The sequence below is a fragment of the Caretta caretta genome, chromosome 15 (assembly GCF_965140235.1).
Source record: "Caretta caretta isolate rCarCar2 chromosome 15, rCarCar1.hap1, whole genome shotgun sequence".
NCBI classification, from domain to species: domain Eukaryota; kingdom Metazoa; phylum Chordata; order Testudines; family Cheloniidae; genus Caretta; species Caretta caretta.
Genome location: NC_134220.1, coordinates 15885120 through 15908533, shown reverse-complemented (window position 1 = coordinate 15908533; position 23414 = coordinate 15885120). Strand labels below are relative to the sequence as shown.

The 23414-nt window shown below is 39.0% G+C and overlaps 1 protein-coding gene across 1 annotated transcript in view; it reads left to right on the top strand.

Moving 5' to 3' along the window:
* PPIL2 (peptidylprolyl isomerase like 2) overlaps positions 1-23414 on the top strand; it is a 114796-nt gene that overhangs the window by 28725 nt on the left and 62657 nt on the right. The window contains exons 7-10 of the mRNA XM_048821949.2: positions 3842-3933; positions 6226-6315; positions 20096-20171; positions 21234-21394. Coding sequence (XP_048677906.1) covers positions 3842-3933; positions 6226-6315; positions 20096-20171; positions 21234-21394 — 419 coding nt within the window. The remainder of the gene's footprint in view (positions 1-3841; positions 3934-6225; positions 6316-20095; positions 20172-21233; positions 21395-23414) is intronic.

Sequence of the window (23414 nt, the reverse complement as noted above, 5' to 3'; positions counted from 1 at the left end):
AACGTAAAATCAAGGATCAATCCAGGACCACCAGTAAGATAAGGGAGACAATTATAGATTGATTAATAATACTTTGCATGTTATATGTTCTAATAACTTTACAACCATTAATTTATGAAACCTCTGAAGCAGATAATGATCATAATCTCTTTCCTGAGGGGAAAATGTAGGCAAGAAGGGCTCTAGGCATTAGAGATGGGATTAGAATTTAGAAGTTTGTATCTCCTAAATCCTTAGCTAAATCCACTAGACCACACTGTCTGTCATAAGAGTTCTATGATTGGTAACACATTTCTTTAGCGTTCTGCATTCAAATGACAAATCTTAATGCCTTTACAACATTGTCATAAGCGGTAAGACATCAACAAATTGATAAAGGTTTTAAAAAACGAATAGCAATTTTTCGGTGCACAACTTACTATAGCTCCAGCTCAGTACTTTCTGAAAATTGGGCGGCTTTTGGGGATCTCAAGTTGGACACGCCAAAATGGAGGTCACGTTTGGAAATCCTGGCCGTTATATTTTCAGTTCACGATTCAGGGCATTTAGCTATACAGCTACCGTTAACTCGAGTGGGATTAGCTCAACTAAAATGACAAGCTTAGAATATTAAGGCGTCATAATAGAGACTCTTAAGTATAAAGGAGCCATTTCATCATGAACTCTGATTTTTCTCCACTTACAACTTTTTGAAAAACAGTATCCTTTGGGCTGCAATATTTTATGCTTAATCTCAACCCAAAGGTGAATTTTTAATTTAAATATTACAAGAATTGCAGGCCGAAGAGTAAAGTGTGGGAGGAAGAAGGTGTGTTTTTAAAGGCGTTCTCACCATTTTTTGCTCTCCCATAGTTCAGTAAGATTGCTTTCAAAAAGTCATCCTTGAAATGAATGCATTCCTCCAGGGGCAAAGTACATGAGACATGTTGGAACATAGTTTGTTTCTAAACGTCGTTATGCATATTGTAATTCTTTAACCTTTTTCAGGTGAATTGGCTTGTGCAGGCAAAGATTAGAACATTCTCAGGGGTCCAGGGTATATAATAATGTGCATCATACATCAGGAGTAGGGGTATAACTAAAAAGGCATAGGATTTAGGGTTAGGCTCCTCATCCTAGAATAATGAAGAAGAGCTCCCCTTCTAGTAGGTGTGTGTGTCTCTGTCCCGGGCTATCTGAGGTGGTCCATCACTGTCACCAAAATTGTTCCCATGCCATGCCTCAGCCTGATTGTAAGAAGTCAGGCATGCTGGAATGGGTCGGATATTGGAGCCTGGTTAGCTCCACCCTCTGATTTTCCCCAGAAAAGGAGGTTGGAGATAGGGACCCAGCTTTTCAAAAAAGGACTGGTGATTTTGCGTGCTTCAGTGTTTGGGTGCCCAACCTGAGAGACCCTAAAGGGGCCTGATTTTCAGAGAGTGCACTTTGTGCCAACCAGGTCCCTTTATATGGTGTCTCAGGTAAATCACTAGTATCTCTTGAAAATGTTGTTTGGTGTGACTATTGACAACTAAACCTTTTAGGGTAGGGGATGGTTGCTGGAGGGGGCAGATAGTTTGGGGAGTGTTTCATTCTGAATGAGAGAGTGGTAAGAGCAAAGGGAGGTCTCTGATCTGTGTGTGGAAGGGAGAACATGAGGTTATGGGGCATTAAGGCTGGAGCTGGAACTGTATAGTAGAATTTCCTCACTTTTTAGAGTGTAAATTTGTAACTGAAGTAATGTCCCTTCTTTTGGAGGAGGAATAAATTCTCAGCTTTAACAGTGTATTGGCTTTGGGGAAAACTGCTAAGAGTTTACATGTGGCTTGGAGATTCAGTAACCAATTCTTAGAGCATGGGCCCTATTACTGTGAACTGATTGCAATTTCACTCCTGACATTGCTGGTCAGGAGGGAGAATTTGCTTATGGTAGCAGGAACTGAAACTAATAAATATGATGGAGTTGCTCCTCAGAACCAGTTACACTTAGAGGAAAAGAGTCTTATCTGCTGTGAAATGCTCTCGTGTCAGAGCAACTCATTGTACATGAACTACATCGTGAGCTGCCATGGGTGAGAGAGCCCTTGCCATCTGCAAGGGAAAGACTAGTCGCTTTCAGTTAACCCTTCTCTCCTGAGGTTGTGGGTGAACTGGCAAGTGTATATTGAAGTGCAGGCTGCCAGCCAAGACTGGTGGAATGGGTGGGTGGGGGGAAGCACCTGGCACTACTGTGGGATATATGTAGCTAGCTGTATCATCGGTGCCAAAGTGCGTGCTAGCAGGCTGAAGCACTTTGAGGCAGGGATCATGCTCTTGTTCCGTGTTAGTAGGGTGCTAACACAGTGGGGTCCTGCTCCAAGCTGGGGGGCACAGGCACTAATACTGTACAAATAATAACAGGCGAGTTTACGGTAGCCGTGAACTTTCCAAACAGCCTTTTTTTAAGAAGAGCCCATTGCGTGGTGCTAGATGAAGTCAAAGGCTGCAATATGAAAGGAAGAGACTTGATCTTTATTTCTGTCTGACAGCAGGCATTTCTTAAAACCTGGCTCATGGAATTTTAACACATGCCCAGGTGTCTGTTCTCCTCTTTCATATAGAAAGTCGGGTGAGGAGTGGTTACAGGAAAAGCCATGTAATGCTCTGTCTTTATCTGAGCATCTTCCATTCAGATCAAGATGGAGCACTGTCTTCATGGAGTGCTCCTCTGTATTAAAGATTAAAGCAGCTGCAGTTTCCTTTATTTTAGGCAACTGGGGGCAGGCCTCAGGCTCTAGGTAGCTTGCTTGTGTGTCCCTCAGTGGGACAAAGTAGTGCCGCCCCTGTCATAAAACACCTTCTAAATTTGCCTCTGAAGCGTACACATTCTCATAAAGTACAGAACTTTCCTTCAGTTTTGGGTAGATTTATCAATAAAAAATTCCCAAAATTTCTTATCCTTGCTTTTACAAGTCTGAGATTGGAGCACTATTTCTGGGTGACTCTAGTGGGTGATATCTGTAGGAGCTTCCCTGTCCTGTCTTGGTAGTGCTTTTAGCTATCTTTATTCAATTCTCCCTGCTGTTTTTGATTGATCAGATTGTAATTAGTAGGAAAAGAATCAAATGAGCCAAAGCTGTTTCCGAATTCCCAATCTAGCAAACTGATCAAGAATTAATAATAATCTTCTAATTGCTTTCTGCCAAGTTTATCCATACATTTTCTTGATCCGTTGGCTTTCATCACTATCTTTAGGTAAGATGTGTTTAATATTTATGCTGACCCTCTTAGGAAAATTTACAGCTCAATTTGAGCTGAAGCCAGGTTCTTTATTGAAAAGCGTGTGCTTAGGTTTAATGGAATTCTGTTTACTGAGATTGAATATGAAGTGCTGTCTTTTCTGACCAGCAGAACCTGCAAAGGGCACCATCTCATCTGAACCTCTGCTGGATATAAACCAAGATATGTTCCTGAGAATGAGGCTGAAAACAGGGTGGTGGGGGTAGTGAGAAGTTACACTCAACAAGAGTGTCTTGGTTATTACGATATTTATATTGTGATACTGAGTAGACACCAACCCCATTATGTGACGTGCTATATTGCTGGCTACTGGATGGTGGACTTCAAAGACCCATTTTTCTCTCTTGGTTTATAATACTTCTAGGTGTCATTCTACCTCACCCACCCCCAAGTACTAGAGAAACAAAGCATGAATTAAAAAGACCATAAATTGTACACTGAACATGAAAAATGCATTTGTTTTATAGAAAGAATGTAAATATTCTTCACAAAGGCAACTAAAGCAACCATTCCATTTGTCTAAACAACCATAAGAAACTCATGCAGAATTTGTTTTTTGTTTTTTTCCCCTCCTCCCCCACAGGTAATTACCATTGTCCAGTGCTCTTCACTGTCTTCACCAATAACTCCCATATAGTGGCTATCAAGACGACTGGAAATGTATTTGCTTATGAGGTAGGCTCACCATTGCATTTCAGTGTTAATGGTTTACACTTGTAGCATCTTTCGTTCAGGGCTCTCAAAGAGCTTTACAGAGGTGGGTAAGTGTTGTCCCTGTGTTGCCGACAGGGAAGCTGAGGCACATAGAAGTGAAGAGGCTTCCCTAAGGTCATGCAGCAAACTAGGAGCAGCATGGGGAATAGAATCCAAGTAATTCTAGTTCCCTGCTGTATGCCACGCTATCTCCAATAGGGTGGAATCGACCCCTGTGCCTCGGGCCAGCAAGAGGCCTATACACCACTGAGGTTCCATTTAAGTCTTCAAAATAGGTCTGAAATGGAGCTGAGGCCCTTGGCTTTTTCACAAGGATGAATTTCACCCCTTATGGACATTCTGAATGATTTAAGATGCATATTACTTTTAAAGCCTGTCATTTGAGTAAGCTGCATGTAGCTGAGCCCGAGAGAGAGTTGTAGGTCAGAATGCTTAACTCCTGACTCACTGTCACACTCCTGATTCATTTTCAGTTGAATGAACAAACAACTCTTCTGTGCAGCCAACAACATTTCTTTCTAATATATATCCATGCACAAAGGGCAGATTGGCTGTTTCTAATTTTCTTTAGTAAGCAAGAATATTTTAACTGGAGTTGGAGAAAAATAGATAACTTATTAGTGGACATTTGAGAGCTTCACGTGAACTGCATTTCTCAACTTTTTATTCACATTCTGTGAACATTTGTGTGAACAAAGGTTTGTTCATACAAACCTTGCAATACAATCAGTTTCAAACCTTTGGGTGAGCATGTACACAGCTTGACTATCCAGGATTGTAATACCGTGGGTCTCAGCATTTCCAGACTACTGTACCCCTTTCAGGAGTCTGATTTGTCTTGCATGCCCTAACTTTCACCTAACTTTAAAAGCTGCTTGCTTACAAAATCAGACACAAAAAGTACAAGTGTCACAGCACACTAGTACTGAAAAATTCCTTACTTTCTCATTTTATCTGTATTAAATTTTAGTTTGTACTGACTTTGCTAGGCTTTTTATGTAGCCTGTAGTAAAACTAGGCAAATATTTAGATGAGTTCATGTACCCTCTAGAAGACCTCTGCGTACCCCCAGTGGTACACGTATCCCTGATTGAGAACCACTGTTGTAAGAAATACATGCAGTGAACATTTGTGAACAGTCCACAGGCTGGAATTTGTTCACACAAAACAGACATCAAACTGTTTGAAATACTGAAATTTCAAATAAAAAAAAAAAAATCAGTTTGGACAATTGCAAACAAGAAAAGGGGCTAAATTCACCAAAAAAACCCCACCCCAATATCTTCTCCCAATCCTAAATGGCATTGCACTTTTTAAAATCTCTAGTTAGGGGAACAGATGAGACTGGGTTAGAATACTTGCTATTCTCTTCTGGAAACATGGATACTAGTTTGTTTTGATTACAAGTAAAAATGATTTAGCAGCCTAGTCCTTAATTGATGCTTGCCCATATAGTAGAACTGCTACCCATTTTGCCAAAATTTGCATACCCTGTTAAAGAGACCTCAGCTGAGCAGATGTGTGGGGAAAACTTGCACAGATTTGCTCGCATTAGACATCACTCTCTCCAGTGTAATTTTATTCCTAGGTTATATAAGCCGTAAATTCATTTCTAGACTTTTAAAGTAGCAGAAAAAATGTTACCTATTTTGGTTCTGGGTAGGAGGCGGCACTTGAGTGTGAGTACATCTGTTTCTTTCCTTGTAAGTAAAGCTGTGTCTTCCATGCTTTGATGTAGTGGTGATTCTGGTTTGATTATTTTATTTGTTCAGGAGTACAATGTATTTCTTTGATGTTGATTCCTACCATGCTGTAAACTGCTGCCCATTTTATAAATCACTTTCATTGCACCTGTTAAATTAGAGATTAATATTGCTCCACACATAAAAATGTGGTTCTGTGCATTTTAACTATAATCTAGAAAACTGATGACAGGATTTTCTTTTTGTGCTTGTCTTTAAATTCTTATGTGGAATTTGGTTTAAAAACATGTAGCAACAATGTATGTAGCTAGAGAGTCCTAAATAAAATATTTTTTTATTAGAGATTGTTGAGTCAAATGGTTAGGAAAGAAATACATATGTTCTCCAAAATTAATAAGGAGCCCAGTGAAACAATGTGATCACCTATTGGAGGTGAATGTCTCTAATTTGTTTATGTCATCCTGTGTATTTTTAAAGGGTGCAAGATGTCTTGCATTTGCCTGGCAGATAATTTCAAATTTTAATTTCTTGTTTTCCACCTGGCTGTTAGGCAGTTGAGCAGCTGAACATAAAAACAAAAAGCTACAAGGATCTCCTGACAGATGAACCCTTTACTAGGCAGGACATCCTGACACTGCAGGTAAACCTTCTATTCTGTTCTATTCTGTTTCATGCCTCCTAATACACCCTCTTTTGGAATGGGTTGGGGAGTATTAGGCAGACTGGCCACTCCCTGTTGCATTGCTGATATAAAATGACAACTGATTAGAGAAACAGTATTTTGTAGTGGGTAACAATCACATCACTTTCATTTGTTCTCCAGATGGCAAGCCTAGATATTCCATATAATTTCACCAGAGCTGAAGTGAAACTCTAATCAGATTATTTTTCATTTCATATAGGGTTTGTCTTCACTACGGTGCTAAATCGGCACTTCTGCAATCGATCGGCTCAGTGGTGTCAATTTAGCGCGTCTGGTGAAGCCTCAATAAGTAGATGGGAGAGCACTCTCCTGTCTACATAATTAATCCACCTCAATGAGAGGCGGAAGGTATGTCTATGGGAGAGCGTCTCCCGCCAACATAATGTGTTGTAGACACCACGTTAAGTCGATGTAAATTACTTCGCTCAGAAGGGGGCTTCACCCCTGAGCAATGTAATTTACATTGACTTAAGCCATACTGTAGACAAGGCCACAGTAGATCGTGATTAATTAATTAATTTAGCAGGGAAGCCCATTGTGGGTTGCTGAATTTTGTGGATTAATAATTTTGTGGAGTAAGCATACACATTGGGTAAAAAGAAAATCAATGAATCTGCATCGGAAACATACACTGTTCTTGTATTTTGACAAGTGTACTTGTAATTATGTAACACATTACACTATACAAGTAAATGTATTGTACTGTGGTGTAACCATAATGAAATGTTAGTTATGAGACCTGGCTATTAAATCTTTGCTTAAAAGTGGCATGAAACCATTGGGTAATTGTAAGAATTATCAGTTTTGCAGTTTAGCCAAGTGGGAATTAGCCAGCATCTACTGTAATTGTTTATAATGTTAACTAGAAGGAGACATAGATGGCCAGAGACTTCTTTATGTTTAGCTAGCCAGTCAGATGGCCAATAAGACATGAACCATGTTGTCATAAGAAATTAAAATAATCCACATATAAATTTTCAGCTATTTAAAAGATGAAAAACTGATTAAATTGATACTGTTTTATTTTAGGGGTGATTTTTAAAAATGAAAATCTGAGCAAAGTAGGTTTTTCAAAATGTCTCTACATCTAGAAGAAAACTGGCAGCAATACAGAATTCTTCACCTGAATGTTTTGCTTATGTCTGTTACCGTGTAAAATCTGTTTGTTTAAAAAAAAAAAAGTTATAAAACTAGAAAGATGTAACTATGTTCTAGGTAGAAATAAAATGTAAAACTTCAAAGATAATTAGTACATTTACAAAGGAAGTTGGGAGTCTTTATTTTCTCTGAATGTGAAATGCTACTAAGGTTGTTCGTTTTTTTTAGTGAGTTTACTAGTACTCGCAAAAAGAAAAGGAGGACTTGTGGCACCTTAGAGACTAACCAATTTATTTGAGCATGAGCTTTCGTGAGCTGTAGCTCAAATAAATTGGTTAGTCTCTAAGGTGCTACAAGTCCTCCTTTTCTTTTTGCGAATACAGACTAACACGGCTGTTACTCTGAAACTTTACTAGTACTGGAACCCATAATAAGAGACTGTAAAACTACTTTATAATCCGCTGTAATAGGCACTTAGCTTACAAAGAAATTTACTATAAAATGAGTTTAAATATTAGACCTTAAAATGATTTTATTGTTAAGCTTGCATTACAGCAAGATAAAAATTTGTTTTATACTGGTGGATCATGCCACTGGAGTCACCGATTAGTACATATCTCTTATGAATGAGAGAATTGTCACCAGTGGTAGGCTGATAAATGCAAATTTAAGCTGCAAATGTTCCTTAAATAAATTTGTTTGTTCATGGGAAGAAGTATGCTGTTTCCTCTTGTATTGCTGTGCTGAAAAGCATGTGTACAGTTGTCATCTCTCTACCCCGCCACTCCCCCACCCCTATCCTTCTGGCTCTATGACTGTTCAGGCTACTACAAAATTAAACATTTCAGCCCAGTGAATGCAGGGCCCACAACTTTCCTCAGATTCAAGTTTCAAAGCTTCCGACAGGATGATATCTGAATCTAACTGCCAAGATGCTAATGGTTTTGCTTCAGTGATGAGACTCTAAGTGACTATTATATTTGCACCATCATTATGGAAAACCAAACAGTTTTGAATGAGTGATTAAAATCTGCAGTCATTTAAATAAGTGTTAAGATTTTAACATGTTCCATAGGTACATATCTTAAATATATTAATAAAAACAGCTGTCTGTTACTCAACTAAACTTACTGTATTTAAATGTTCCTTTCTAAATTCTCTTAGATGCATAAATCTTCCAAAAACTAGCATGACTGCTTGCAGGGGGTTATATGAATTTACTTGCATCTTACTTCTGCCTCTTCTGTGAAGTTGTATTTCTCTCTCAATCTGCAGCAGGCTATATATTAACATAAATGACTTAGGCTGTGTACCAATGACCAGTCAGTCATATTTAGACCCCCCCCACCACCACCACCTATGTGGAGATAGTACCCATGTTGTTAAATTGCACTTTTGACACCACCCATGCACTCATCTAGGATGAACTGCATAGTATGTGTGTGGATTTGCTACTCTTAAGAAATGCAGTCATCCCAACTCATGCTGACTAAACCTTTCTACTATACTATTGGGTGGTGTAATCTATTTTATTTTCTCAAATCTATCTGGAAACCACTGAAATGCAGAGGAGAAATTTGCGTCAGTGGAATGCGAAACACATTTTGAGAAACCAGCACACAATCATTTTAAACACGTTTTGCTTTTCTGACTCAACATTCTGTTTTCAAAACTAACTTGTGTAGGCCATTACTCCCAAACTGTTCCTATGGGGGGGGGGGGGGGGGAAATTGTCATTAGGATGAAAGTCAGTTTATGTATAGCAGCTTTCAGTGGCTGAAGGAGTTTGTTTTTAACACAAAATCAGTGCACATGCCAGCCCTATTTTAGTAAATGCAGTAAATTCTCATGTGCCTGGTTGGACTATGCAGCATGAACTACATTTATCTGCTCAGGCATGTAGCAGACCACTGACTAAATTTGTCTCTGTCTCACCACATTTGGTTCTGCAGCCTCAAAATATAAGAGGTATTTTAAAAGTGAACAAAGAAAAGGAATTTTCTGTGACAGAAAACAAGAAAAGCTAAGAGATTCACATTAAATGAGGAAATGAACCATTTGTGTCCTCCAACATACCAGCATAATGGGGTGCACTGAGGAAATAGTGTAGGGACACTTGTTGTGTGTAGGTGTTAGAGCATACAGAAGTGTGTCAAAGGGGTCAATTATCAAAGTAGTGCACAGAGACTTAGCTGTGTAACTCTCATTCAGGTCAATGGGTGTAATGCAACTGAATCCCCGTGTGCTATACCTTGAAACTATACCTTATTACTTTTCATTCTTAGGCAGGAATTTCCAGGGGTTTTTGTCATGATCCTCATGTTTTTGTTTTTTTAATGTGTGAATTCATTATTATTTCTTATGTACTGTTTTTCCTTTTGGTAAATCATTTAGAAGAAAGACCAAGGTCTTTGGCTTTCTTCCTTATAAATTCTCTGTGTCGAGATGACCCTGGGCAGTGAGTGACTTGACCCTTGCAAGCCCTGTCACTAGTTGGCTTTGTTTCTTAGCCAAAGACCATCACTGGGTTGAGTTTGCAGCTGGAACTCTGGCTTATGTACATTGTCTCTTTGGAAAGCTTTCAACTATAAATTTAAATCTTTAATTGTCACAGGGTTCTTTGCTTTCCTGACATGAGTTGAATGTCCTTGTGTCTGAGAGAGCAAGAACTGAGAGCTGGATTGGTAGTTCTGACCCTGCTTGCCGGCAAAGCATCAGGCACGGAGGAGGGGTTTCTATAAAAAGCATTCTTTACTTTGCAAATAGCAACTGAATGGAACTGTATTTTTAGTAGCTCAGTTTATTGACAGAAAACAGACTATGGAAATGCTTCATCTAAATGTCCTAGGAAGCAGATGGGGGCACATGTGTTACTGTAACTGATTTTGTAGTGAAATATAAATAGAGTTCAAGTGGAAAGCTAGATTAATGTGTGTTTATCAGGTATTTTCCAGATGTATGACCACATTTTTCCTTTCTGTTACATACAGCAGAATCCTACAGCTGCTGAGGAAATATTTGTTAAAATAGCAAATGACCCCCAAATTAACCTGCCTTTAAAGTGTTTACTTCTTTTGAAGAAGGTGGAGGTGTGGTGTTTTTAATACTTATTCTTTCTAGAATAGAATTACTTGATGAAGTGAGCTGTAGCTCACGAAAGCTCATGCTCAAATAAATTGGTTAGTCTCTAAGGTGCCACAAGTACTCCTTTTCTTTTTGCGAATACAGACTAACACGGCTGTTCCTCTGAAACAGAAAAATTGTAATTAGTACCAATTACCAACACTAATAATGAGTTGCACAAATACTGATCAGACTTTTTTTTACAGCTTGGCTGATGAGCATCCGCTCAACTGACTGGATATGTTTGTTGCTTTATACAGTCATACCTGGATTGCTTTTAGTAAAAAAGGGCAAAACAAAACTACACTTCTGATCTGGAACAAAAAGCAAACTCAGAATTCGATTTTTTAACAATGACAATATCTTACGTTTATATTGTACTTTTCTGTGTAAAGAGCTTTATGCACTTACATATACATAAATTGCTTTAGCCACCACTGGCCTGGTGTGGAACATGGCAACTGTTTAACATTACACAGCAGCATTACACTACCCCTCGGGAAGCAGCAAAGAATAAGATCATCTCTGATTAAAATTTTCAGGGGAATGTAGGTAGGCAGAATGCAGCTACCAAAACTGGCATTTGGCTAGGACACTAGGTCTAGTGTCTCCAATCCTGCAAAAGGTGTCATGGGTTCTTTTCTCTCTGTAAGTGATCAGGGCCCTGAGTTTTACATACCATCACAGAAGGCAGCATTTTTAAGTGTACTACTTGCCATAATGCCATTCTGGGGCAATGATTCAGTACTGGTTCAGATGAAGGAGTGCCCTACTGGATCTCTGAGCACCACTTCCCAAACCACAAAAGACTTTCCTTGGGAGTGGGTCTTCCATTCAAATACCTGGCCCAATCCTGGGTAGCTTGTGAGATCTCATGAGATCACAGTAGGAGAATGGTATTGGCTGCAAACAGCTACCATAGGATAATAGAAGCTAGATGGAATGCTCATCTTATGTCAGCTAGTTGTATGATTGATCCATCTTTAACATTTCCTGATGGTTTGTTCAGTAGAAGTTTAAAAGTCCACCCCTGCTGTTGAGAGACCATTCTTGAGAGCAAAGTGTATTAGGCTGGGGAAGCTTCTCCTGATACTCAGCCTAAATGTTTCTTTCCAAAATGTAGATCTCTTGTTTTTCCATAAATAATTAACTATTTCCACTTAACGGTTGGGGGTTTACACTCTCTTCAGATATTTGGTGCTCTATCATCTCTTAGCCGAACATCTCTCTCTCTTGCTCTCTCCCCTTTAATCTCTCCTCATCAGTCAGTAACCCAGATCACCGTTGTAGCTCTTGTGTGAACTCCCTCCACTTCGTTAGTATCTTTCTGATACGTGGTGCTCAGAAATATACACAGTATTCCAGGTACAGTCACACCAGAACCGCAGAGAGAGTGACTGTTAGGTCCTTGCTCTAAATACACCTGACCTCAGTCTTTATACCCCCAAAATTACATTGTCCTTTTTCTGGCTGCCATATATTGCTCCAAACACACGTTTAATTTGCTGTCCTCTATCACCTGAGGACTACTTCATCCAAGTTTCTCTCTCCTATAGATTACAGTTCAGATTGTTTTCCCCCAGCTGTATTAATTGGTATCTCTTACAAACTGAATTTTGTTATTTTGAACATTTCTAATCTTTCTAGGTCTCTGCATTTTCTCTGTCTTGATTGGAAGTCAACTCTCCCAATTTAACATTGTCTACAGATTTCACTAACATGTTTCCAGATAACTAACAAAGATCTTAAATACTCCAGGACTTAATACTGATCCCTGATACTAATGATACAGACCCTCTTTGTAAATTGCATTGATATCTTTGGATGAAACATAAGAGCAGGTATTGGTGATATTTTTGATATCCCATAAGAGATCTCTCACCCACCCCCTCATTTGATAAACTGCCGATGTTACACTTTTAGCTAGTTTTCAATGTGTATGTCCCCTCCACAGAGCAATTTGAATTAATTTTTCAAGTAAGATTTTATGAGTTGATATTAAATCCCAACATATGGCCTGTACTACATTCCCTTCAGACTTTAATTTGGAGATTCTGTCAAAGCAATCAAGTTCGGCTGGCAACATTGATTCTTTATGAACCCATGCTGGTTATTGTATATTAATTATAGGTTAAACCCAAATGTAACATCTTGCCTCTTTCTCTTTGAGTAGTTGTGAAGATCTGGGATAGAAGGCAGTGTACATGTTTCTACCAGAATGTGTTATATGGGACGGGGAAATCTGAGGCTCCTACCACAGCTCAGGGGCAGATGACCAGAAACGCAAAGAGTCAGATTTTTTGCCTTGAGAGGATAAGCCTACACTCACTCTGTGAAAAGTGCTGAGCTCTGTGGGCCTCCTGAAGGAGCTATATGAGGTACAGTGTATGTTAAGAGCTTCCTAGTGTGCAGCAGCAATGTACCTTCTGCAATAACCCCATGCCCCCTTTAAGGTGGATGGTGTATCGTGTATTGAGGGGTGGTAAGCAAAGAGGAGTCTCTGCATATTAGTGCTCAGGGACTCTCAGCCCTTCACCACCCCTGTGCATCCATGCACACCCAAGCCCTAAAGTTTGCTGAGATACAGAAAAATTATTCCTGCTATGCACTGTAAAACCATATACAAGTTACTGTTGGCGTCCAAGCCTGCAGGGGATGGGCGTCCTGTGAGAGGAACTGTGCTGCCTCTCTAGGTTTTATTCAATAGCAATCCTTGTGGGTGATGAAGAAGCTGAGTTGACAATCTTGTCTCTTTCTCATTGGCCAGGAGGGTGCTGCTTGTCACATGGGGCTGCCAGAAAAATTATTATAAAATGTGGTTGTGCAAGTCAAATGGTTCCAGAGCTGTAACTGGCTTAGTCCCCGTAAATAACGGAGTGTTAGAAAGATTAATGGATTTAATCCCCAGTGCTTTGAACCACAAAAAATGATGGAATGGTGTTTTCTCAGGAGAAGTGACTAGAGAAGAAAAATCAGGGCATAAAACATACAGTGGCAGATACATTTGCAGCCATTTAAAAATAAAGTATGTATGTATTGCTGTGTGGTTTTTTTTAAGTGTTGCTGTACAGCCTAATCAGCTGTAGACAAGACATGCATCCTGACAAGCTGTTGAACACCACTGGTGTTTGTGAGAAGAAGCATAACTAATGAACAAAGTTGGAGGTAGCTGAGCTGTGTGCTAATTGATATTGTACTCTTGAGCCATTTCCCATTTGCTATTCTATTTGTCTAAAGGGTAAAGCAAACACTTTCTATGGAGACAGAGGGCTCCTTGGCAATGAACGGGGTGCACAGTCATTGCATACAATCAGAAGGGGCTGGATGCAGGGATGACGTGGTAGGGACACACCACTCTATCTGAGCTTCCTGTGGTGTGGGGTAGGACATGGTTGGGTCCAGATGATCTACCACTGTGTGAATCCTCTCACCATTAACCAGCATTGTGGAAGGCAGTGTAAGTGCCCATGGAGGTTAGTCCAGCCGCTATGCTGGAGTAACCTCTATGAAGCAGCTCTGAAGCCACTTCACAGCTTGTGCAGGAGGGTTCCTAATCAGGCTGGGTGCATTCACCCCAAAGGCAGTTTTCAAAGTGTACATAACAAGTGAGAATTCTTGGGAGACTGATCTTATCATCCCATTAAAGTCATTAGCAAAACTCCCCATTAACTCTGTCTTGAATTAGGCCCCTCTGTATGTTTTTTTAATCTCTAAATTCCATGATTTTATCGCTACCTAAAAGGACATATATAGTATTGCCAGCACCAAGTATTCAAAAATCATGACTGAGGCCCCCAATTCATATCTCTTAAAATGGGTTAGTTTTTTTTGCCTCCTGGTTTTGAATCTCTAGGATGTACTTGGGTCACGTTTTTAAGCTTGTATTCCACAATCATGAGGGCTAGAAACTTTAAAAACAAACAAAAAACTGATTCTCACTTAATGAAAGGTCTTCAAGGGCCAGGGCTTTAAGAAAAACATTAAATATCATGAGATTTATGCAAAATTGTAACAGCTGGCAACACTGTGAAATTCTTACCTGTTAGTAATTTGTTAAAGTTTAAATCAGAAAGAACCTCAGAATTTTAATTTACTATTTTTTAACATTTCACCTTTAATAATGAAGAGGCTAGTTAATTTTATTTTGTTTTGTTTTTTAATCATTAGTTTCATTTCCAGGCTCTCCTGCATTAACACAAAGGGTTTTTATGGTCAGAACAGTTGAGAGGAATGTTTAAATAGAAAAGAAAAAAAGTTCATTGAAAATGATAAAATTAAATACTCCATTCAGATTGGGGCTTAAAAATAAAAAATATCATGCTGAAACTATTTAATGAACCATAAGTTTCAATTTCATTAGACTTGCTGTAGTTAAAAAAAGTGAACAGAAACAGGTTAGGCCTCTTTCTCTTAACCCACCATTGCCCTTTATTGCTAGCTACAAAAAAAGCAATTCCACATTTTTGTAGCTAGTAACAAAAGGCAAGTTTGTACAAAGAGGCAGGTATGTACAGCAATTACCCAGGAATTTTTAGCTCTTGGTCCTTCACCTTAACTGGAGCAGGGGCACTCCCTATTGACTCCAGTCATTTTCTACAAAGGAGAGTCCATCCATACAACTATGGTGCCTTGAAACAAGTGTCTTAATCTCTACATCTCAGTCTTCTCAACACTCATGTCTTGATTTGACTCCCTCTCTCATCTGATTCTCTGCACAATAACAGTCATAGGTGTAATGAGATGAACCTGGCATGTTAAATATTTTATTAATAGTTGGACAGTTTCTTCCTGAAAGGAATATGTCCAAAGAATGTGTATTATTTGTGTTTTTATTTGGATTTAAATAAACACACATCAAAAAATGTCTGTCTTGTGTTCTGGGCACCCTTTCCTTTAGTAAAAAAAATAACTTGTCCACATTATCTGCAGCACAAGTTAGGATTGGTCAGACCTATTTTGCGAAGTTTTTGGGGAGAGGTGTGCTTAGTAGAACCCTGCAGTATTCTGTACATAAGTTAACATCTGTTGCTGTGCTCTTGCAGTTAACATATGTCTCGTTCTAAATTAAACTCTTCCTAGTGAATCACAATGCTTAATTTTAGAGGGAGGAGTCAGTTGACTTATTGCCCTAGATAACCTGACTGAGATGCCACTCTCAGATTTCAAGTTATAGAACATTTCTTCAATGACGGAAGGAAAATACATTTGTAGTATGTATGCTGCTTAATTGGCCTGCCTACTCAATGTACAGTGAAATTCCTGCGTTGCAGAAATGAGAATAGAAGGATGATAGTATAAATCAAATCTTTAAAGGTTTCTACTTGAATAAAACAGCCCACCTGAGTATAATGAAGAATAGCTCACAAGGCCTTGGGGTTTCTCATTTGTGTCATTCATGCTTAGAATTCCAAAGGACAGAGAGACAGAACAGCTATGATCTCTAAGGAGATGAGGTTGCAGTTTGCTGTTTACCATATTCCATACTGTGATTCTTGAGTTATGAAGAGGTAGTTAAATGAGGTTTTGGAGAGCCAGGGGAAGTATATAGAGGGGTGGGTGGCTATAAAGGCTTCTTCCTTAGTTGCTCAGTGTCAGCGGTCACACTGATTAAGCCAATAAGCAACTAAAAGTATTATGGCTGTGAAATGCTACCTTTTAAAGTTAGCTACCTTGAGGAGTCTGTGATATCCTGAACGCTTAAGACTTCGCTTTATGGAGGCCCTTAAGTAACTAGATATCTAAATTTATTTAAATTATGTATAAAATATAAATAAATTTAATCATGAGGCTTTTGTAAAAGAGAATATAATGTATGTTACCAGATTAATCTTTATTGTAGGCCACTTTTTCTCCCTCCATCTCCCTGCTACAAAGAGAGCCTGTTCCAGGAGCAACTCTTACCCCTAAGCTTGAGCAGGAGTGGCAGAAATGTGACTTTCTGTAAAATCCTTATGTTCTCTATTAATATGATGATGTATTTTCAGATCCCTGGAATGGGTAAATTGTCTTATTCTCTTCACCTGTAGTGTCCTGGCATGCTTATAGCTTTCTGTAAGTAAACGTTGTAGCCTGTGAGTAGCTAGAGGAATGCGTGAAAACAGGCAATCTGCATTTTCTGTTGGCAGTTGAAAGTTGTGCCTTTGCCTGGGCTTTTTTTGTTTTGTTTTTCATTTATGCCTCACTTCCCTCTATGATGTCAATTTAGAGATCAGAAATTACCCCTGGATTTTTTTGGGGCATGTTATACTTATTTTTTGTGCTGGAACAGTTAGTTTATATACAAAAGTGAAAGAGCATACCAGGATGGTTAAGAAATGCGCCCAGATTTCCTATTCCTGGAAATCAAAAGCTACATTCTCTTACGCTAGAGCTCAAAGAAAAGAAACAATATCTAGCTTTTCAACATCAAATGCCTTGGTGAGGCTGCATCCTAGTTGCTGTTGTGGAACTGAAAAATAATGGGAAATGATTTGACGGGGGGAAGGAGGGGAGAAGCAAACAAGCGAGCCAGTGGGTCGTCATTAGGGTGCAAACTCATGCAGGCTGATTTCATAAATGTCTTTTGGTTTTACTGCCAGCAATAAAACTAAAGATTTATTCACCAATGGAGGCATACAATTTCAGGGATGAATGAAAGGCATAATTGTATCATTTAATGAGAGATGAAGCCACAGCTCTGCTGTATTAACCATTGACTTAGTAGAGATGGAATCTTGAGAACTTTCTAATTGAAAATAACAATTTGAGTAATTTTGTTACTTTTTTTGAATAATTATACTATTCACATTCATGTCAGTGTATTAGTCACTAACCTAGTATTCTGCAATATTTTTTTTTGAATGTTTGACTGTTGTATTTTTATTAAGGTATTTTAGATTTTGTCTCCTCAAGCAACCTTTACCACTTCACAACTCTCTTTACTTTCTGTAAGATATAATTTCCTGGAATAATTAGATATCCTGATGTGATGTTGTGACCTCTTTGCTCGAAAGATGAGCTTACAAGGGCCAAGCCTTAGGGGGGAAATGATGATTATGAGGAAAGATTAAGGATTATTGAATGATACTGCCTCTCCAGTAGGCATCCCCATGTCTTAACCACTTTAACTAAAGGTCAAACAAAATTGTACAGGAAGCCACATGGCCACACAGTTTAAAGATCCACATCTAGTAGGTCATTAATTTTTTTGCTGGTTCTTTGAGTGGGTCACTTAATAGAGTTTTCAGTGTGATACTTATTTGTTGCTTATTTAACAACGTCTTGTAAATGAGGATTGCACCATACGAAACATCGCCTAAGAAACTGTCCCTGCCCCCAAAAGCTTACAGTCTAATAGAGCATACTTGGTCTGAGGATATTTAGGTTTTGAAATGCTCCACAAAAGTTGATTAAAGCTCACAGCCTTTGTGTGTGTGAGGCGTGTTTTTATTGGTAGAGAAAGAGCTGAAGGGATTTGCCTCCGGTCTTACAGCAAGTGGCAGAAATAAGGCTAGCCCTCATGACTCCTGGTCCCCTTTTCTATCCACTAGTGTGACTACCCTTCTCTTGGATCAGCTACTTGACCCTAGCAAGATGTGCTGGCAAAAACATGTGCAAGGTGACTTTTCGGATCAAATCCCAAAGGAAGACTGCAATCCTGCAATTCACTGCATCTTCTGCCAGAGTGCAGCAAATTACAGGCTTCTGACCTAACACATCTGTGAAGTCAGTGGGAGTTTAGACGGAGTAAGGACCTCAGATTCAGCTCCTAATGTCCCTCAGAGTGAGCATTTGCTCCCTACTAGTATTAAGTGGCTTAAAAATGAGTGTAGTGCTTCAAGGTTTTTTGTTTAGCTATACAGTTTACAGAGATATCACTAAACTGATTTACTGACATACCCCTGAGAAATAACTTTATAATTCGTTTTTAAAATATTAGTATGGAAATTAGAGTTAATTGTTTTAAACATTAATGTCATTTTAATCATTTACCACCTTTCCATGCTTAGGAAGCTGTTTGAAATATAGTGTCTGTGTGAAAGTGGTGACTCTCCCGCTCCCCTCCCCCCAACCATTCGTTTAATACCTTGGCTACCTTTGAACCCGGAGTATTCCATGATAAAAGATCTCTGTTCTTTTATTTCATGTACTATTACTATCCTCAGTACTTCTACTGAACTACCTTCGCAGCTCAGTTGGTAATACTCTTAGGTCACGAGTTCAAGTCCTACAGGAAGATTTGATATTAAGAGATTTTGGACATATTAGACATATTTTTAGACATATTCTTCTTCAAATGAGGCATTACATGGAGGGCGTCTCCTCCAATGTTTGGTGGTAGTTGTCCTGGTGGAAATAAAAGATCAGACGGCACTTTCCAAAAATGGGCAGGGACACTAATAATACTCTCTAGAAGTGGCCTCCTGCTCCCAGTCATGGATTTGCTGAACAACCGCAATCCTATTGTATGCTCTCAATAGACAGCTTCTGATGTCTTTCAGAGTAGCAGCCATGTTAGTCTGTATTCGCAAAAAGAAAAGGAGTACTTGTGGCACCTTAGAGACTACCCAATTTATTTGAGCGTAAGCTTTCGTGAGCTACAGCTCATTTCATCGGATGCATTCAGTGGAAAAAACATCAGTCAGTCTGATATCTGACGCTGTATGTATGGTAGAGCAAATAGCTCCTGTTTCTTGGTCCGCATAATCACTGTGCTGCTATGATCAGACTCCCTGCTGTTTTAAAAGAAGTCTGTGTTATCTTGGGTATGAAAAGTGTTGTATGAAAGTGAATTTTTTCTAAGACTGTGGAAAAAATGTGTTGCGTGATCAATAGGATCCATGTGGATCTGAAGGCCCTGCTATATTAGCTCACGTTAAATGAACCTCACTGCAAATGAATAGCACGTACTGCACCACGTGGGCATTCAGTTATCTTTCCTGTTTAAAATGTTAAATTTCTCATTTAAAAATGAAGGAATCATTTTTATTGTATTGTATTTGTTTGCAGTGTTATCCTCCTTGGGCCAAATTTTTTTTAAAGGTATTTAGTTGCCTAAAGAAGTAAATAGGTGCCTACGTATTTTTAAAAATTCTAGTGGGCACGTATTTGTACCTATAGGTGTCTAGAGAACTTCAATAATCTGGTCCTTTGGTGCTGGACATTTTATTTGGCTAATACTCTGGAAGGCTAAACTCAGTTTAGAATCAGAATCTCAGAGTTTGCAAGCTGTGACCAGTTATCGGAACCCAGTCCATTAATGAGCAACACTATGCTAGTAACTGGTTCTGTACTTACTAATTAACACAACACTAAATGTCAGTCATATAACAAATATAACCAGGAATTTTTACTCTTTCAGATATTGCTATTTTAATAGCTATTTTCTATATATCGTTTACCTGAAATTTTGTCTGTATCATGTTTAGTTCAGTCTTTTCCAGCCCACCATTTAACACACGCTTGCTATTACCTGCTGTTTCATTTCCATTATACTTTTTTTTATTTTTATTTTCAGGATCCAACCAATCTGGACAAATTTAATGTCTCCGACTTCTTCCATGTTAAAAACAACTTAAAGGTGACAGACCCAGGTAAGGATGAACTAAAGCTTGGCTGAAGAAACTCTAATCCTAATATACAAACCCGGAGAATAGCTTGTGGAATGTCGAGTGATTTTTAAAAGAAAACACTGGATGGTGGGATTATGAAATGTTATGCAATGGTGCCTAGAGGCCCCAGCTGAGATTGGGACCAGTAGTTCTAGACATTGTATAAACACACAGTAAGAGACAGTCTCCACCCTGCTTATCATTAAATAGATCAGAGGACCCCAAACTGTGGGGCACACTCCCCTGGGGGTGTGTGGCTGAGACCCGGGCCAGCCCCACTGGGGAGTGGGGAGGGAGCGCCACCCAGCTCCACTCCTGACCCCGGCTACTGGCCCCACACCCGAGGCCCCAGCCTCAGTCCCCGGCTCTGCTCCCACCCCCAGCTTCAACCTCCTTACCCCTGTTGTCCACCCCCTCCTCTCCCCAGCCAAATTCAGCTCTAAATATTTGTCAGCAAAAATTAGGCATGCTAGGGCAGAACCCAGGTATGACTTATATCACTTCAAAAAAAAAATGCTTCTGTACTGTGACACCATGTATCTTGGGCATTATGAGCCATAGATCTGTTTCATTCACTGAGGGGACAAAGGGCAGATTTTTTTGCATTATGTATCCAAAAATAGTGTCTGTCTTTTTAGTATTCCGTACAAGTGGTTTAAATTGATTTATAAGAGTTTAGGTAGCTTCCAGTTGTTCTGAAGAGTCTTTCAATGGGAAAGGATATAAAGTCAAGCCCTTTTCTAGTTCATGGCCAGTAAAGTATTTGTCTCACCATACTTGGATGTCACTTTTTTCACATTGTGTCTTATTGCTGACTCATTCATCATAATCACTTCTACAAAAGCAAAAATGTGTGTCAGTTTCCATGAAAAAGATTTCTTCTTCTATAGAGAAACAAGGTGGGTGAGGTAATATCTTTTATTGGAGCAACTTCTGTTGGCTAGAGAGATATGTGTGGCCTTGTTAAGTTGAAGGGGAACAAAATGATTTTGAGATCCAGAGCTTGCTTTTTAACTGAAACTGTGGTTTAATACTATCTTACAGATGAAGAAAAAGCAAAATTGGATCCATCTTACTATCTGAAAAATACAAATTTAGAGACCCGAGAGACTTTACTGGAGCTGTATAAAGAATTCAAAGGAGATGATATTCTAGCAGCTACAATGAAGGCCCCGGAAAAGAGAAAAGTGGATAAGCTGAATGCAGTAAGTTGATTTATAGTTCGACACTGATTACATTTCCGAAGAATGGTAAAAGGCATTTTTCAGTATAGTAGCCATATCGCCACCTGAGCAGACAGGGCTGTTTTCTGGTGCATGGGAACTTACCATACATCAGAGGCAATGAGAGTGGTGTAGCTAAATTATACTGCAATTCTTTAGAAATGCAGTGATGTGTGTATGTCAATGGATTTCTTTTTGTAAAATATTTGTAAATGAGCCTAAAATATTTTTTAAATCAGGTGCGATAAGAGGTAGAGCTCTTTAAATTTAGGATGTGATTACCATGGTGTGAGTTAGGTGATGAAGATTTTTCCTTCCAGCTTGTAATTTCTTGCTTTGAATTAATTTATCATTGGCAGAAGGAACACAGCTTAAGGGCAATGCAAGTGAATCGTTCCTGATGTGGGCATATATATAAATCACCAGAAGCAGCTTCAACAGTTCTTCACAGTATTTTTAATGGATTATTGTAAAAGGTGCCCTTATCAGGGGCATATTACTGTGTGTTCATGGTTGTCAAGAAATAATCCGTCTGCATATTGAATCCAGGATTGCTGAGTGTTATCCTCTCCCTAAAACAGTTCTCTGGGACATGTCACTGTGCTTAGATTACCCTTGTATGAACATCAGTTAGTAGGAGTGTGCCACGTGATTTAAAAACAAAACAGAGGCAATTTAGACTGTTTATGAGCCTAGATATATGAGAAGCTGCAAGGCTTAGATTTGTCTTGGCTTGTTTGTTCCTATTCAGGCAATTATACAATTTTAAAAAACAAAATGTATTTGGGGAAAAAGATGAAATCATATGGACGGTGAACTGTCCGCATGTCACAGGACCAGATTGTCAGCTGGTATAATTGGCAAAGCTCCCTTGGCTTCTGTGGGAGGCAGTATAGCCTAAGGGGCAGAGCACACAGGAAACCTGGATTCTATACCCAGCACTGCCACTGATTTCACTAGGTGATCTTGGGCACGTTGCTTCATTTCCCTGCCTCTGTTTTTCCCTTTGTAAAATGAGGATATTATTGTTTACCTCAATAAAATGCTTTGAGATCTACAGATGTGTGTATAAATATTTAAACAAGCTATATATTATTACTTATTTGGTCTTGAGTTAAAAACACAAATACATCTTAAGATCCATGAGTGGGGTTCCATTTTTTTTCAGAAAAGAAAACTATGAACAGGGCTGTAGATGTTAGGGGTCACGTGACAATGTCCGCTCAAGTGTCACTCTGAGTGTTCCCAAAGCCCCTCCATATGTTTAGTAAGCTTTAATTTCACTTATCCAGGATGTTTTACAGAAGTCTTGCCAGCAATGCTCCCTTCATATCTCCAGCTGTGAATATAAAAATATCTTGTGATAAGAAAACCCTTGCCTGATGATGTGGAAGCAATAAGCCCCTTGAGCTCAGTGTCTGGACAGCCTTAAGTAGAAATTCATCAGAGCAAATGTTATAGGTGACAGATGGAGAAATACCACCGCGTAGTGCTCCTCTTTCCGCTCCAGTTCTTATAAAGAGAAAGTCTGCTTTAAATAGGAAACATAGAAGACATTTGTGTACTTCTAGTAATTAAGTGGTAATATTTTAAGTAAGGAATTACAGAATCTAACCTTTTTTCTTTTTATCATGGCCAATATTACATAACCTAAAAATGAAAAGTCAATATGAAATTTTATCACAACAGTATCAGACACGCTTAAAACTGCAGCACTTGTGCATCTGCAGAAGAGGAACCAAGAAAGCCGATGTATGTTTTCCAAAGCGTTATTAAACCCTGCTGTCCCTTTTGGGGGGGAGAATGTAGGCTGTGCCACGTAGTATAGCAACCTGCCAGATCTTATTATTTAGTTTAGCAACTGTTAGTTAAGAAAAGGAAAGCAGTATATGTATTGTTCAACGGGATAGTTTCTTCTTCAAGATCTTTAGAGCCCAGCTTTGTAATACTGCAAAGACATTGGAAATGCGGCAAATACTTTAGGAAACGTTGCTCTGGTAAC